The sequence below is a fragment of the Trichosurus vulpecula genome, chromosome 9 (genome assembly GCF_011100635.1).
Source record: "Trichosurus vulpecula isolate mTriVul1 chromosome 9, mTriVul1.pri, whole genome shotgun sequence".
NCBI classification, from domain to species: domain Eukaryota; kingdom Metazoa; phylum Chordata; class Mammalia; order Diprotodontia; family Phalangeridae; genus Trichosurus; species Trichosurus vulpecula.
This window is the reverse complement of record NC_050581.1, coordinates 97,480,937-97,493,349: the sequence shown is the minus strand read 5'-3', so window position 1 is coordinate 97,493,349 and position 12,413 is coordinate 97,480,937. Positions and strand designations below refer to the sequence as shown.

Genomic DNA, 12,413 nt, shown 5'->3' with positions numbered 1-12,413 from the left:
AATGAGGAAATTTGTTTTGCCTGACTATACATGTGTGTAACAGGGGTTTTATTTTTCTTCCTTACTCAATTGGGAGAAAGAGAAGGTGACTGAAAATAAAATTTAATTTTAGAAAAAGAATCCTTGATTTAAAACCAAACTTGCAACTTATAGTTCTACGTTGAACGATCAATTAAAATCTTTCCAGAGTTTGATACTTGTAATTTTTCTGTTTATTAAACATTTGGTACCAAGGAATTAGTCATTTTTCAACAAAGATATCCCAAGAAAAGTATCTTTCACTTTTCATAGAGGTTTACGTATATAAGTATATTCTCATATATAGCCATACCCTAAATAGCACCAATTCCTCTGATACAATGTTCATCAAAACACTAGTATAGGGAGGTAGAAAGTTTAATGGGAACAATATAATGAAAAGGTGATTAGGCAATTGGCATTAAACTGGCTCTCTGAAACTTTCCTAGAAGGATTTTTTATAATGTATAAATGAAATTATTGTGCAATAGCATCTGTCAAGGGCAACTTTATGCAGAGGGTATTCCTCCCTCTCTGTTTAGAAGTGTATAAATTTAAACTTTAAATATTTCATCTCTGATAGTTAGCAAAACAGAATAATAAAATATAACATCTTTCTGGAGTAAATGTTTTTATTTAATATAAAAGTACAATTCTTTCATACATCATAGAGACATTTTGTATTTCAATTATTTGTTTTACCTATTTATATGAAATTGCATGTTTTAATTAATAAATGATAACTTTTCCATATGGATATAGGTGGTATCAAAAACAATTTCTCTGACCTTAGAATTTAGATTGTGAAAGTGAGCAACATTACTAGATAAATGGAAAATAAAAATGTTCTATTTCCTGAGTGCAAATATAGGAATCATATCTGTCTTATTTTCATGTGTCATAGACCCCGTTCAGACCTGTGCAGAGTTTTCCCTCACACCAGCCACAAGCAAAAGACAATCCACAGTTGGCTATTTTCTTGTATACTTTTTTTTCATGTCCACTTGGGAGTACACCTATTAAAATAAACCTCTAGGCAAAAAGCTGTCCCAGAGCACCACTGTAACAAAACAGAACTTCCTGGTTCCATACTCTTTTCTGGATACAAGTTAGGTAACTTTGGAAAACACCTTAATCTTTAGGAAGCTCCATAAGCTAAAGACACTGGGATATAATTTGATAAATCTTTCAGGAAGTTATATCTGCAGTTAATCCTCTAATAAGTTGCTATTTATGAATCTGGTTCAATAAGAATTTTGAGCACTGAATGAAAAACTGCTACCTATTTAACTAGGAAATTAAAAAATATTATTAAGTGCATGCAATGTGCCAGACACAATGCTAAGTGATAGGGATACAAAGAAAGGGGAAAATATGAAAACAATTCATGTCTTCAAGGAGCTTACAATTCTAATGTGGGACACAACTTGTGAGCAAATGGGAACATCCAAGATACATATGAAGTTGAAGAGTTAACTTTAGAGGGGAAAATTCAAGTGACTGAAGGGTCCAGCAAGGCTTCCTACAGAAAGTGGCTTGTGAGCTGAATTTTGAAAGATGCCAAGGGTGTCAAGAGGTAGAGGCAAGGAGAAATAAGATTCTAAGCATAGAAGACTGCCAACAAAGGCAAGGAGGTGAGAGGTAGAATGTCATGTGAGAGTAATAGAAAGCAGGTCTCTATCACTGGACCACAGAATGCTTGGAGGGGCATAAAACATAAGACAATTAAAAAAAGTAGGAGGGGGAACATTATGAAGAGTTTTAAGAAATCCAATGAATGGACAAAGATAGGCCAACGGACAGATAAGAGTCCTACATATGAACTCTATTTTTAAATAATATAAGGAAATATATGTACATATAATATGTAAGTATAATATAGATATAACAGGTGCCTATGTATACATCATTATCTATAATATACATGTAACTGTATATGTAAGTGTATATGTGTACATGTTTTAGGTATATCTATATAGTAAGTTATACATATGTCACATAATATGTATATTTATAATATATTAGCATATTGTATCTGAGATTATGTTAATTTTTTATCCTGTCCTTTCTTTACTTCAAGAATATAGATGCTTAGGAGAAATGATGGTCTGTTTAGTAAAATTTTGGACAACTATAAACTAAAAGAGATTGTTTTATGCCAAGATCTAGGTTTTGAAGGATTTATTGAATCTTCCTTAATCCTTGAGTTGCATATTCATTGCTATATTTCCCTCTAACTGCTGTCATTTAAATTGTCATGCAGAATAGGGCAAATCAGGGTCAGTTTATGTAAGCGGCATCAATCTGAAGAACTTCATCAGTCTTTATTTCAAGGCATTATGCAAAGAAAACTGACATTAAGAGAGCCTTAACTGACAGCAAATGAAATCAATCAGCAAATCACTAAGCCATCATAAACTCTCTCAGTTTGTGGATAACCCTTCCTTCTCCAGGCCTTCACCTAGGCAACCCAGCAGATACTGTCTTTGGGGGGAAAAATTAATAACAACAAAAAGCCAACAACCTCTAAGTACTTTACGATTCTGCTTACAGTAGCTAGAAGTGCGAGAACTCTCAGTCTTTAATTTCTTAATTATAAAAACAAAAAGGTAATCCTAGTTGAGTTCTACTTACTTTTGGGTATACATTTTTGACTGTTAATACTGTAGTGACAAATTATATTCATATCATTCAACAGCTCTTCTACTCATGGTACCAAAAGTTATAATAAACAAGCTCCATACTTCTATAAGTCTTCTTACATAAGTGTAGCTCAAACATTTCACAAACAGAAAAATATTGTCACCATCTCACAGAGATGGAAGCTTATGCACAGAGATGTTAAACAGTGTGAATAAAGTGACAATACAAAATTTTTTAAAATAAAGGAAGTAGGCACATAACTGAAATACTCTGTATATCTAGCACACATCATGTATAGGGGGATACTAACTACCTCAACTATATACTGGACTTTGATGAAACTCTAAAGCTATCAAAAATTTTCTTCACTGGGCAGGTATTTCTTGTTTTCGTTGTTTAGTAGTTTTTCAGTCCTGTCCAATTCCTCATGACCCCATTTGGGATTTTCTTGGCAAAGATAAGGCTTTAACATTTTCTTCTCTAGCTCATTTTACAGATTAGGAAACTGAAGCAAACAGGGTTAAATGACTTGCCCTGGGTCACACTGCTAGAAAGAGTATGAGGCCCGGTCTGAATTCAGGAAGAAGAGTCTTCCTGACTTCAGGCCCAGCACTCTATCCACTGGGCCACCTAGTTGCAAGTTTATAGTTCCTCAAATGAAACATAACAAGTAAATTTTTTAGCAAAACAAAGGAAACAAAAAATAAATTTTAATAAAACAGAATAGAATCACAGCAATGTATTTCTGGCTCTGTTTCTGATCTTAGTACTATTCCTGAGGTCAGTCACACACTATTTCTAAGCTATATTCTCTCTCCTTATCCCAAATCTCACACATGATACAGGTCCCAAGGTAACATACATCTATTCCTTAACTTGTTCACTTTAGGCCCTTTCCTAGACAACATAATTGAAGGATTGACAGCGTAAAGAACATAACACATTTATTCCTACCCTTTTCTTGAAAGCTAGGCCAGTGAACACGAACTATGGTGGGTCCTACACCAAGAACAATGATGGACTGTACATAACTTTATTGTATGAGGACAAGCCTTGCTAAATTTGGAGAGATTCATCATCAAACTCCTGGATATGAAATGATGATTTTTTTCTGCCTAAAGAAATTCTTGAAACCATCTACTAAAGTACTTACTGAGAATTGTGATCTCCATCAGTAAAAAGAGTATCCACACAAACAAAATTATAAGTGTAGAAATATTTAGGCTTGAGAAAGCAAATAAGATGGTAAAAGACAATTTAGGAGGAAGGAGGGATAAGAAATAGGAATCATTCAAGTAGCCATGCTCAGAAAAAGGGAAAACCATTAATTTTTCCATATCTAAGGTAAATAGTGGAATCATTTTATCTTTTTCATGCTGCTCCTTTTCTATACAAAGCTAGAAAGTCATCTCAATTAGAATTTTTCATAATTTTAGTGACAATAATCACAGAATCATACACAAATCAGTGTCAGTCAACTTCCTTGAATTCTGATTTTGAGGTTAAATAAAGTAAGGAAACATACACTTTGCAAAGGACATTCACCTGTACATGTACAAAGGCAAAAGGGAAAAATGAGAGTAATATATATTAGTACTTTCTGAGAAAAGAATACAGTAAAAAAAAAGTGGACTACTAGAATCAAGTATCCAGTGGACCAGTTACCTATGTTGTTTACATCCAAAACATCTAAAGATGTTTGGTATCCTATAACCAGATCTCGGCAGCTAAGTGGTAAAGTAGATAGAGAGCTGGGCCTGGACTCGAAGACTTGAATTCAAATCTGGCTTCAGACTCTTACTAGTTGTGTGACCCTGGGCAAGTCACTTAATCCTGTTTGTACATGTGCTGTAAAATGAGCTGGATAAGGAAATGGCAAATCACCCCAGTATCTTTGCCAAGAAAACCCCAAATGGGGTTGCAAAAAGTTGGACATGACTGAAACAACTGAACAACAAAAAACCAACAACATAACAAGGTCAATTTTTTTTGGCAAATTTATATAAGTTCTTTTACCTACTTTGTCAAAGGCCTTGTTGTGATTTTATTTCTCCTTGTAGTAAATAAAGATACAACGAAAAAGAATCTAATAAGTCATAAACAGTTTGAAATAATTCATATTGGGTTTTATCTGGCATCAGGTCAGAGCACTGACATCAGCTCCTTCTAGGAGGGAATAACACTTTCAAACTTTTCACCTAAGGGGAAGAAATTAGAAGATTCCTCAAAAACAGGGCAAAGGCTATAAAAAGACTTATTTTTCTTGTTCTTCCACATCATCTGACCTCTTTTGAAGAGTTTCATTAACTTAAAAACAGTCCCCACTAGTTTCTCAAATGCAATTCACAACATGGGATAAGGACAGGGACTGGACCTCGATTTCATGAAGAACTCCCACATGAGGAAATTTATTCTACCAGTACAAGTTGGCACCTTCTCTGCAATTTGAAATTGTCTGGAGTCATGAGGGTTTAAGTGCCTTGCCCAGGGTCACAAAGTCCATATTATAAAATCTAATACATATAAGCATTATACATACACATATACTAGCTCGCTCTCTCTCTGTTATTTAGCAAAGGTATTTATTCTCATAGTACTAATGGAAACACGTTAACTTACTGTCATGAAATTAATACTCAAATTGTGCTTTAACCATGTGAAATACCAAGCATTAGTATGCCTTGTGGGCATGCCTCATGCCCTGCAGAAATGTTAATCATATGGCCTTAGAATTGAAAGAGATTGTAAACATTATCTATTCCCATCCCCTCATGTTAACAGATGAAAAATCTAAGGCAGAGGGAGGTAAAGAGACTTATTTGGTCAAGATTGTGTTATTAATTAATCATAGAATCTAAAAATCAGGAAGAGACCATCTGGTCTATATTGTAATGATCTCAAAGCCCCTTGATCATACTGCTGCCAAGGGGACCACTGGTCCCTGCATAAAGACTTCCTGATGAAGAAGCAATCTCACCCACTCCACTGTGAGGCTAAAGTTTCTTTTTGCAACCAGTTTCAATTGGCTCCTCTGAACTTCTACCCGTTACTGCTCATTCTGCCCTTGGGGCCAGGCAGAACAAGTCAAATGCTGCTTTTCTAAACGACAACCCCTGGAATACTAACATGCCTGTCTTCAGGTCTTTCCCATGCTTTTCCATCCCTCTTTTCTAAAACTTTGGCCTCCAAAACCATTATAGGGGGAAAAATTTCTCTTTTCTTCCCACTGAAAGATTCTCTAAGGCCTTGAGCTTGTATCTTGTCCCAAGAGAATCACCCAGTCATAATACCTGCATTTCCTGCTGTTCAGTGCCTGAAGAAAGCATTTTTCTACATGGAACACACATGTTACACATGCCAGATCCAGGTCTAGAACCCAGGTCTCTTTAAATTCAATCTGGAATTCTTAGGTTAAAGCTGTCAAGCATTTTAATGAGACAAAGAATGGCACGGTGTCAACCAAGCACCAAGGATTTATTGGGGATCAACTATAGCTTCATCAAGCTAATTGATTTCATTGCCACTGGGAAAAATAAATAAGTCCTCACTACAAGTGACTTCCATCCTCTGAAGGGCTCTCTCATTATTTCTTTGACTTTTCAAGACTTCCGCCTTCCCCACTTCTAAAAATGCCAGACATTACACAACTGTTTTAAAAATTGCATTCTTCAAAATAATTGGAGAGGCCTAAGAGTATCACAAAACCAGAATTATTGATCATTACTCTAACATATTTTAAAGTAATGACCCACTAAAATGGTAATGAAAATAAGGCCTCCATAAACCTCAAAAACATACAATACAAACCATGAGCACAATCATAAGAGGAAAAGAACCCACAATAGCAATCAGCTATTATAAAAGTCCCAGATAGTAGAATTAAAAGGAGAGGATGAATGACTTTCAGGTTCTAACACAGAGAACTGAAAGTAAAATTAGGGCTACAGAATTAAAGTACCAAGGTCCAGGGGGGGAAAGATATCTGACAACAGAAGGAAAATGTGTAATAAATAGTCATATAGGACTACAAATATCACAGGGGCAAATAAATATCTACAGTATAGTAGTTCTTGAGGGTATGTACAGTGTAATAACTGATATTTATAATGATAACCCTGAGCCACCAAGAGTTAAAAATATGTTCAACATATTCTGTTTAAATAAGGAAATACATAATGTATTTTATAAAATTTTGATAAAAACTATTTATATTTTTAAAATTTAATCTGCTTAAATGGGTAAGCTTCAGTTACCTGGCAAACCCACTTAGGTAGAATATAGTATTATTTAATGACAATAAGGAATTGTTTATTATCATATAAATAATATTATTAGTATCATACAAATTAGAATCAAAATTGCTAAAATGCTCAAATATTTAAGTGAAACTGCTCACACTCTCTTAGGTTTCAAAATATGCAAAAAAAGTCTAAAGGACATTCATGCAATTTTTTTTCAAAGATTGTTATATCAAACAGTATAATGAGATGTAAAATACATATAGGACATCCTTTTTTCATACTTGGATGACTTTTTAAATCCCACTTTGCCATATATTTATGATTTAAACTACCTCAATATAGTAATAGAATAAGAAAAAAATCCTATGCCTATGGGAATTTGGCTATTTTAAGAAATTGCTGTATTTCAACACTCAGTTGTATTACACATATCTAAAAACCATACCAAATAAAAGCTATGTAATTATAGGGTAGGTTGGTACTGATTACAAGAATTATTATCTCTAGGGTAAATAACCTGGTATTAAAATGTTCTTAAATAAATAACTTCATAATGAATCCTTACTTTTTAATAGTTCATAACTGTACATTTACAGTACAGGACATAGCATCTACAAAGGGAAATAGTAGAATGCTGGGCTAATCTTTATGCATTTCGCAAGAGGTTTTTTTGTTGTTGTTGCTTTTCTTTTTCAACGAAATAAGTCAAAGTACTGAAACTCATGCTGTCTGAGAACAGGTACAGTTTAGGCAATATCATCTTTCCAAGCCAGCCATTGTGTCTGGTTAACTCAGTTGGTTAGAACATGAGTATATAGGTCTCAAAGTCATAGGTTTAATCCCTGTACTCGTCATTATTTCTGTATTGAGATGAATGAATAAGATAAGATCAATTCACAGTATAGTGGACAACCAGAATTATCTTTGTATTCAATGGAGAAGGATATATTTAAATATGACTTTCTGTACATTTAATTCTTAACTTGGTAGACTGCAAAGTATTACAAAAAGTGAGCTGATGATATTTATAATGCAATTATTTGTATCAATGACTTCCCAACTGAATGTCATTCTTTTTACAATTTGGGATTTTCTTCTTTTAAAGAACTGCAGCCCAGTACCTCGTGGCAGCCTTGGGTGCTGATATTTGGGAGATCAAGGTCTGGCTAAGATTTTGCTTCTATGCCTGTAGGAGCTTTGACTGCAGCAAAGACAGCATCTGGAGCCCCTAGCAAAGATTGTGTCACAGGAGACATACTTTGATTGACACATCAAGTGACATGGCAGCTTCAAGAGGGGGATAAGCTATGCTCTCCTTGATCAAAACAGTTGTGATTTAAAGCCTTTAAGGAAACAAAGGGGGAATCAAATGGAAAAATGTGGAGGGAAAGAACCCAAATCAAACGTTCTCCCAAATATACAAAACAAACAGGCTGCAAGAGAAACTCTTAGAAATGAGAAAATCAAGCTACTGCACCTTAGTGCATACACCATAGCCTTCTAAAATCAAAGGGGTCAGCTACATTCTATTTTTTCCAGTGTAGCACATATTATGTATGACCTCATCTGGATGCAGATAAGGAATGAGTTAATCATTCATTCCCACCCTCCTTCTGTCCAGAAATATGCCAGGAATATAGGCTTGCTTCTTTAGAGAACATAACCAACAGCATATCTGCTGGACCTTCAACTTCAAGTCAGGACTGTCTGAATTGAAAGTAATGGTGTGCACCATTAATATAGCCTTTCACGGGAACCAGATATTGCTCCTTCCTTAATATGTTCTTGGGACAGCCCATTTTCTCAAAATAGAGTCAGAGGAAAGAGTCAGAGAAGGGTTATACTACCTACAGATTATTCTGTGTATAAAAAATGGAAATGGGGAACATTCAATAATATTAATGTTTGAATGATCACTCGATTCAAAGAGAATTATTCTACATCTGCTGATTTGTCTACAGAACAATATAAACTGTGACCTAAAATATCATACACAGATGCATCAATATCATTTCATAAATGGAGAAACAAACTTACCTCATGAATTTATAATGTTTTACCCTGATCATCCAGCATGGATGTTTGAACTTGTCTTTCATAATACTAATGCTTGACACAATTACTTTGCACTTTTTTTCCCCAAAGTGTATTACAAGCTACCTACTAGTAAAACAAACAATTTGATCACAAAAGTGTGATGTTCACTAGAGTATAATTCAAAACTACTGTGTATAAACAGATATGTCTAGAAGTTGAGATGTAGAGGAATTCAAATCCTATAAAAACTCATGAAGCGTTGAAGTAGGTGGTACTTTGAATTGCTACTTAAATTAGAGCTTGATAAGGATGCCCAAGCCAAGGTCCTTGGTGTTTTCCTCTTATAATCTATAAAACTCAGAGTCTCAAATTCTATGCTTTCCTAAGAACAACCATTTTAGAAGTGAAATAAAAGTTTTGGTTCAATGGCAATCACCAAATGCAGAGAAGCACACAGTGAAATGAGTAGCGAATGTGGTGCAAGAATCAGAATTTTAGCCATGTTATTTACTAGCTATGTAACTCTGGGTATGTCACAACAGCCTTCCTTTGGGGCTTCTGTTTCATCAACTACAGAATGGAGCAGAATCTCCCTGCTTTTCCTTCTAGTCCTAAATTTTATGATCCTGGCTTTCTAGGAAATGTCTTATCTAATTTCTGTAGTATGGAAAGAGAAAGGTACACTTACTAAAAAGTTATTTTTCAATAATTAAGTTAGACAGCATTCAAAAGCTCTAACAATAATATTTTTGAAATATTATTCTACATAGAATACAGATACCTTGGGCATGTAGAAATTTTTAAAAATATATTTTAATGGCATTATGGTCATAAGCCTTCCTGTTTGTCTTCCCCGCTTATTTACAGGGGGAGCTTAATCTTAAGAAGCATATAGATTCCCTGGAAACTGGATTTTTGTATAGGAATTTGACACTATGAGGAAAGTAGGACAGAGCCAAGAGGTTAGAGGTGGGAGTAGGGATGAAGAGGGAAGAATGAAGAAACATCTGTGTGTGCTAGTAGGGGCTTGAAGAGTATGCTCTATGTTTCATGTTTCTGAAAGAATGAACACAGTTGAGGTGGGCTTGGGGATACACAAAGACTCTCTCCCTCAGTGGGCCACATAGCAAGTGATGAATAAATAATTACATCATCAAATTTCTAAGTTGTTGGTGGGGAGTAAGGAAGAGTGAGAGGAGAGGGAGGACTGGTGCAACTACAGGAGAAGGTAGTGTTCATTCTAACTGTGCTAAATCAAGGCACAAAGGCAGTATACTTATCCACAAAAGACCATAAGAAAGTCAAATTATCACACTTAATGATTATTTGTAAAATTACAGAGTTTTAAATATAGACACATTTTATAATCATATCAGCAGCAGAATATTTTATGAAGAGTACTTTTCTTGGTAGGACATTAATGATGATAATTTTTGTGACAAATTAAATTTAAGAAAGAACTGAGCAACCAAAAACATTCTGTCATACCTGTTAGAATTCACTTCTGACACCAACTAAAATCATACAGTGTCAAAAATTTAAATAGGAAATAAATAAAATAGAAACACATCTGTTGGAACACTAAAATGTAGTTTAGAGGGGTAGACTCTTAAAAGCTTTATGGGATTTTTAGATATATTCCTAAAGCCATAGTGATATTCACCGTATAATCTGTAGCTTCCTGCTGTTTGCATAGACCTTGGAGAATTTTCATACGATGGTACTATGTATTAAAAAGACAATAAAAGAAGTATTGACTTCTTATTTTCAAAAATTTTACCCTGAGGGAAAAATATATCATTATAATTTAGAGCAGATCATAATTTTAAAATAAGGACATATCTAACATTGGATGTAACAAACACATTTCTAGAAATCTGAAAGAAGGGCTTTTTAATTTCTTCATTTTAAAATTTTTCTTTTTATTGTTTGGGGTTTTAGGGCTTGTGATGTATCTTGGGCTTTGTAAACAAATGATATTCTGTGGTTATGACAGTAGTTTTTAAAATTAGTTATGGTTGGAAGGAAAAATGTCTTTATTAATAAGAAATAATTGTAATTTAAATTAAATCAATATAGAGGCAAGATATTTTGGATTTAGCATTTTTAAATTTCTAGGCATCTGTTTCCTAATAATTTAAGACAAATCTTTTTTTTTTTAATGAATAAATTGAAACAAGCTAGGAGATAATGTCTCATTGTTTTGTCTTGCTCAGATGCAAATGATCTCTCAATGATTATTTTCAGTTATAATATATTTGGAATGCTTTCTTTGGTAAAAATACATTCTCAAATTCTTTAATGGTCCAATTTTCAAATAAGGCTTCAATTATTTCTGAAATGTACTACATAGGTGGGAGGAAATTAGTTTGCTTTTCCTTTAGCTTGCTGACCACAACACTTTGAAGCTTGCATCCTCTCCATTTGGTGCAATTTATTTTTCTACACATCTTTGTATCAAACAAGGTTATTTAGATGCTAACCTGGCATGCTACAACCTCTGGCCCGCCCTTCAGCCCCTCCAATGCAAGGGTCTCCAGGTGCAGTTTGGGTAGCTGCAGGGTGAAGTCATTCCTGCTTGCCGCAGTCCGTGACAGCGAGATCTGATCTCTGACCTAAAGGGAAAAAAACAGCATCAATGGTAATTCCCCTTCAGACACATTAACTGGGATGAACTGGGTCCCCTTGAGCCCACTGAGTGGACTTGCATTGATCGTTGGACCTGAAATCCATGAATAAATTTAGGACTAATTGATTTTTCGTTGCAAATAAATCTCTAATTCAGAGTGCTGGGGGAGAATGTTAAGAAGAAAAAGCATCTTCCTTCTGCCTCAAGTGGGGCAGGGGGGCAGGGAAGGGATGAGGAGGGGAGTCACTTGGAGCTCTTCTGATCAAGTGGTTTCAAATTATTTTTTCAAGAGTCTAACCTTCAAAAAACAACACACCTTCTTTAAAAAAAAAACCCACAAAGAATCAATGGCAGAAAAAATAAAAATAAATATAACAAAGGAACATTCCCTAATTGCTATTTTTCTTAATAGAATATTTAATCTAGTTGGAATACTAATAAAGTAATTAAGAATTGCTGTTCTTTGGAAAGCAGAGCTTCATTATAGTATAGGTCCAAGTATAAATGCAAGTATACTCAAAACAAAAGAAAAAGATCTTCCAAAAATGAACCCAGAGTAAGCTTCCACTACTAGATCCCCTAGTAAAGGGTGCTTCTAGATAATTTTTATCAAGATACAATTTAATGCACAGTAATCAACTTAGTCACACACTTTCTCAGTGATATAAACTAGAGAGAAAACCAGTAGTAATTGTACCAAATCTATATAGTTTGATTTTAAGTATTCCAAAGATATATGTAAAAACACACAACAGATATGAGACAACTGCTTCTCTACCCAATAATGCAATCACATGCAGTTGGTATCACACTGCCACCTTCTGGATTAATAGGAAATCGCTTTA

The 12,413-nt window shown here is 34.4% G+C and overlaps 1 protein-coding gene across 2 annotated transcripts in view; it reads right to left on the bottom strand.

Moving 5' to 3' along the window:
• Positions 1-12,413, bottom strand: part of CCDC171 (coiled-coil domain containing 171) — a 496,942-nt gene that overhangs the window by 126,286 nt on the left and 358,243 nt on the right. For both annotated transcript variants that reach the window (XM_036739306.1, XM_036739307.1), the window contains one exon: positions 11,423-11,554. In XM_036739306.1, coding sequence (XP_036595201.1) covers positions 11,423-11,554 — 132 coding nt within the window. The remainder of the gene's footprint in view (positions 1-11,422; positions 11,555-12,413) is intronic.